General features: G+C 37.7%; 1 protein-coding gene across 1 annotated transcript in view; it reads left to right on the forward strand.

Moving 5' to 3' along the window:
• Positions 1–3,824, forward strand: part of TMEM41B (transmembrane protein 41B) — a 29,691-nt gene extending 25,867 nt beyond the window's left edge. The window contains exons 7-8 of the mRNA XM_012000226.1: positions 1,195–1,417; positions 3,422–3,824. Coding sequence (XP_011855616.1) covers positions 1,195–1,364 — 170 coding nt within the window. The 3' untranslated portion in view covers positions 1,365–1,417; positions 3,422–3,824. The remainder of the gene's footprint in view (positions 1–1,194; positions 1,418–3,421) is intronic.
• The last annotated feature ends 338 nt before the right edge of the window (positions 3,825–4,162 follow it).

Here is a 4,162-nt window from a genome sequence, read left to right on the forward strand (position 1 = left end):
CTCCCCTCCCCTCTCCTCTCCTCTCCTCTCCTCTCCTCTCCTTTCCTCTCTTTTGACAGATTTTCTCTCTCTGTCACCCAGGCTGGAGTTCAGTGGCGTGATCTCAGTTCACTGCAACCTCTGCCTCCTGGGTTCAAGTGATTCTTCTGCCTCAGCCTCCCAGGTAGCTGGGATTACAGGTGTGCGCCACCATACCCAGCTAATTTTTTTATTTTTAGTAGAGATGGAGTTTCACCATGTTGGCCAGGCTGGTCTCAAACTCCTGACCTCTAGTGATCTGCCTGCCTTGGCCTCCCAAAGTGCTGGAATTACATGCACGAGCCGCTGTGCCAGGCCTTTTTTTTTCTTTTAAGGTTTTTGATAGTCTGGGTGTGGCGGCTCATGCCTGTAATCCCAGCACTTGGGGAGGCTGAGGTAGGCGAATTGCCTGAGCCTGGGAGTTATAGAGACCAGCCTGGGCAATATGGCAAACCCCCCTCTCTTGACAAAAATTACAAAAAGTGGCTGGGTGTGGTGGTACATGCCTGTAGTCCCAGTTGCTCAGAAAGCTGAAGTGGGAAGATCACCCGAGCCTGGGGAGACTGAGGCTGCAATGAGTGGATAGAGTCAAACTCTTGGGGGGGTAGGGGGGAAGCATTTTTGATAAATGTAAAATTATTCTCTGGGCACTTATCTTGGGTTTTTAAAATTCATTATCCTGGCTGGGCATGGGGACTCATGCCTGTAATCCCAGCACTTTGGGAGGCTGAGGTGGGCGGATCATCTGAGGTCGGGAGTTCAAGACCAGTGTGACCAACATGGAGAAACCCCATCTCTACTAAAAATACAAAATTAGCTGGGTGTGGTGGCACATGCCCCTAATCCCAGCTACTCAGGAGGCTGAGGCAGGACAATCGTTTGAACCTAGGAGGCAGAGGTTGCAGTGAGCCAAGATTGCACCGTTACACTCCAGCCTGGACAACAAGAGGGAAACTCCGTCTCAAAATAATAAAAAATAAAAAAAGATCATTATCTTTAAGAGGTGATTAGGAAAGATTGAATTCTTTATATGAAAATAAACTTGAGCTTTAAATTCTTAATTTTTTTTCCCAAAATGAAAATAGCTCTATTCTTTTAAGAAACTTCATGCGCACAGAAAATTTTAATTTTTTAAAAACGGTGATTTTTACTGTATCTTTTTATTTTTTATTTCAGGTGTTGCACCTCCTTCTTTTGTAGCCATTAAGGCAGGAACAACACTGTATCAACTTACAACAGCAGGAGAAGCTGTTTCCTGGAACTCAATATTTATTCTGATGATCTTGGCTGTGCTTTCTATTCTGCCAGCCATCTTCCAAAAAAAACTAAAGCAGAAATTTGAGTAAAAATAATCATCTGATTTTTAGTTTTGCTGTCATCACCATCTCAGGATTAACAGGTGCATCCATTTATGTTTTAAAATCACCTCTTCAGTAATTAAACAAGAAATTTGTAAAATAAAATTTCCTGTCAGATAATTAAAGTAATACATTTAAGCGACAAGGGGAGAAGAAAGTAAAAATGGAAATTGGTATACTGTGAAAAGTGCTATCAATAAGGTAGACATCTTAGACATAAAGTATTATGGTATTAAGGTAGACATCTTAGACATAAAGTATTATACCAAGGGTAGCTATAGATAATAGTAGTGTGGTAGGAAATTGTTGATCCAGCTAATTCATTTGATTTAATTGAATATTTTTTCTCTTTAATAACTAAAATAGATATTCTTAAATTCTAGATTTTTAAAAGTAGTGTTGCAAGTTTTGTTAATGTTAGGCTTTTTTCAGAGCATAAACTGGAAAACTTAAAAAGAGATTTACATTTTCTTCCTCTTTTGAGGTAATGGATTTGTTTGGAAATTGCATGTTAGTAGACGACTGAATATAGAAAGGATATCAAGTTGTCTATTTTGTTAATTTCATTTTTGTTTTTTATCTTCTAGATTTTTATCATGGATTAGTCTGAAATTTAAAGTTCTGGCCAGTCTGTTTTCTTTTATCTTGTAGTTTTTACAGTATTTCCACTACGCATGTACAAAATTGGTATTATATAACTGTATCATATTTGATATTGTTAATTTTTTTCTTTTTTTTTTTTTTGAGATGGAGTCTTGCTGTTGCCCAGGCTGGACTGCAGTGGCATGATCTCAGCTCACTGCAAATTCCGCCTCCTGGGTTCAAGCGATTCTCCTGGCCCAGCTTCCTGAGTAACTGCGATTACAGGTGTGTGCCACCATGCCTAGCTAATTTTTGTGTTTTTAGTAGAGATGGGGTTTCACCATGTTGGCCAGGCTGATCTTGAACTCCTGACCTCAGGCTGTCTGCCCACTTCCATCTCCCAAAGTGCTGGGATTACAGGCTTGAGCCACTGCGCTTGGCCGTGGTATTGATAATTTATATTAAGATAATTTGTTATGTCTCTTTAATATCTCAAAAGGGGCTCTAAAAAGCAAACACTCAAGAGTTTGTAGTTTTTAGACATTAAGTTAATTATTTTAAACAATGACAGCAAAACAAGTGATTAAATATAGTTTATTTGTTCCAATGACTAAATTTTACCTCATTTATTAATCTGGTTATTAAAGAATACATTTAATAATATTATGTAATTATTCTTTTTATGCATAATACACCTAGAAAAATGCCTTTTGTTTCTATTGAAGGCTTTTTTGTTTGGAGCTACCTTTGATTACTTATTGCAGTTTCCCAATTTAGTCTTTACTTTTTCTAACTCACAAAGTAAAATTAACTGATCACATGGCAACTACTATATTTAAATAGCTCTAGAAAAATGAAAGTGCTTTTTGCTGCTTGGTAAATGGGTAATGCCCTTGATTCCTTGATTGTAGGACATAGCTGATCTAAAGTGTTCTGTCAGTTTTACCTTCACCCATGACTCATTATGTTGAAAAGTCCTTTAGCTATGAGAAATCCTTGTATGTTTTTATTATGAGAGGTATAATCATCCTCAAAAGCCTGTTTTTACTACATGACGTGGACTGATTATTTTTTCTATCACAGTATTAACAGATAGATTTTATTGTAAATACAAAGAAAATATATTGATTATTATAGTATTCTTATGTCAGCTGGCCTTTTGTGTGAGATTATTATTTCTAGCAAGGCTTTCTTCCTTTCTTATTGCCCAGAGACTGATAAATCCTTTGTTATTTTTACACATAAATTAAAACATAGCCTTTTTGGACAAATTCACTAAATATTACTGTATAAAATGTAATTGAGTAAATTTTTATCAGAATTTTAAAAATGAGCTTAGACTCAGAAGCTTCACTATTTACTCCAGCGTGTGTAAATTGTACTTACTCTATTCTCAGAGTATATTTACTGTCCTTATCATTGATTCTTTCCCTTTGCTAATTTTTTTTTTTTGTTAATGGTAGCTACGACTTTAGGTGGGGTATATTTTCTTCTCCTAAGAGAATAGACAGTTTTTCCAGATTCATCATCATTGACTGTCAAGAAAGGACCCTTCAGCAGGCTGTACCCTCAGTGCAGTTGATGGCCTGTCTTCATGGATTCATAGACTTGGCCTGATGCCACATGTAAATTCAAGCTTTGGCTTGACAATTATACGGTAACAACCACAAGAAGACAAGCATCTGTGGTGCAGAGACAAGCAGGCTAACTAGAAGTTGACATGCTAAGAAAGTGAAACTGTTCTTTCTTAATTAATGGTCTTTCTCTGGAACTCTGTTACTTTGAGTATAATATTTCCATGACACTTAGTAAATGCAAGGTAAAATGTAATAATAATAATAATAAATTGTACTGGAGAAACCTAAATGTCACATTTGGGATTTATTTCATGGAAGTACTTAGATTAAAAAACTCTGGCCGGGCAAGGTGGCTCACGCCTTTGATCCCAGCACTTTGGAAGGCGGAAGCGAGTGGATCACCTGCAGTCAGGAGTTCGAGACCAGCCTGGCCATCATAGTGAAACCCATCTACTAAACATATGAAAAATTAGCCAGGTGTGGTGGCATACACCTATAGTCCTAGCTACTTGGGAGGTTGAGGCACAAGAATCGCTCAAACCCAGAAGGTGGAGGTTGCGGTGAGATGAAATTGCGCCACTGCATTCCAGCCTGGGTGAGAGCCAGACTCTTCTCAAAAAACTAAAA

The sequence above is a fragment of the Mandrillus leucophaeus genome, unplaced genomic scaffold (genome assembly GCF_000951045.1).
Source record: "Mandrillus leucophaeus isolate KB7577 unplaced genomic scaffold, Mleu.le_1.0 Scaffold622, whole genome shotgun sequence".
Taxonomy (NCBI): Eukaryota; Metazoa; Chordata; class Mammalia; order Primates; family Cercopithecidae; genus Mandrillus; species Mandrillus leucophaeus.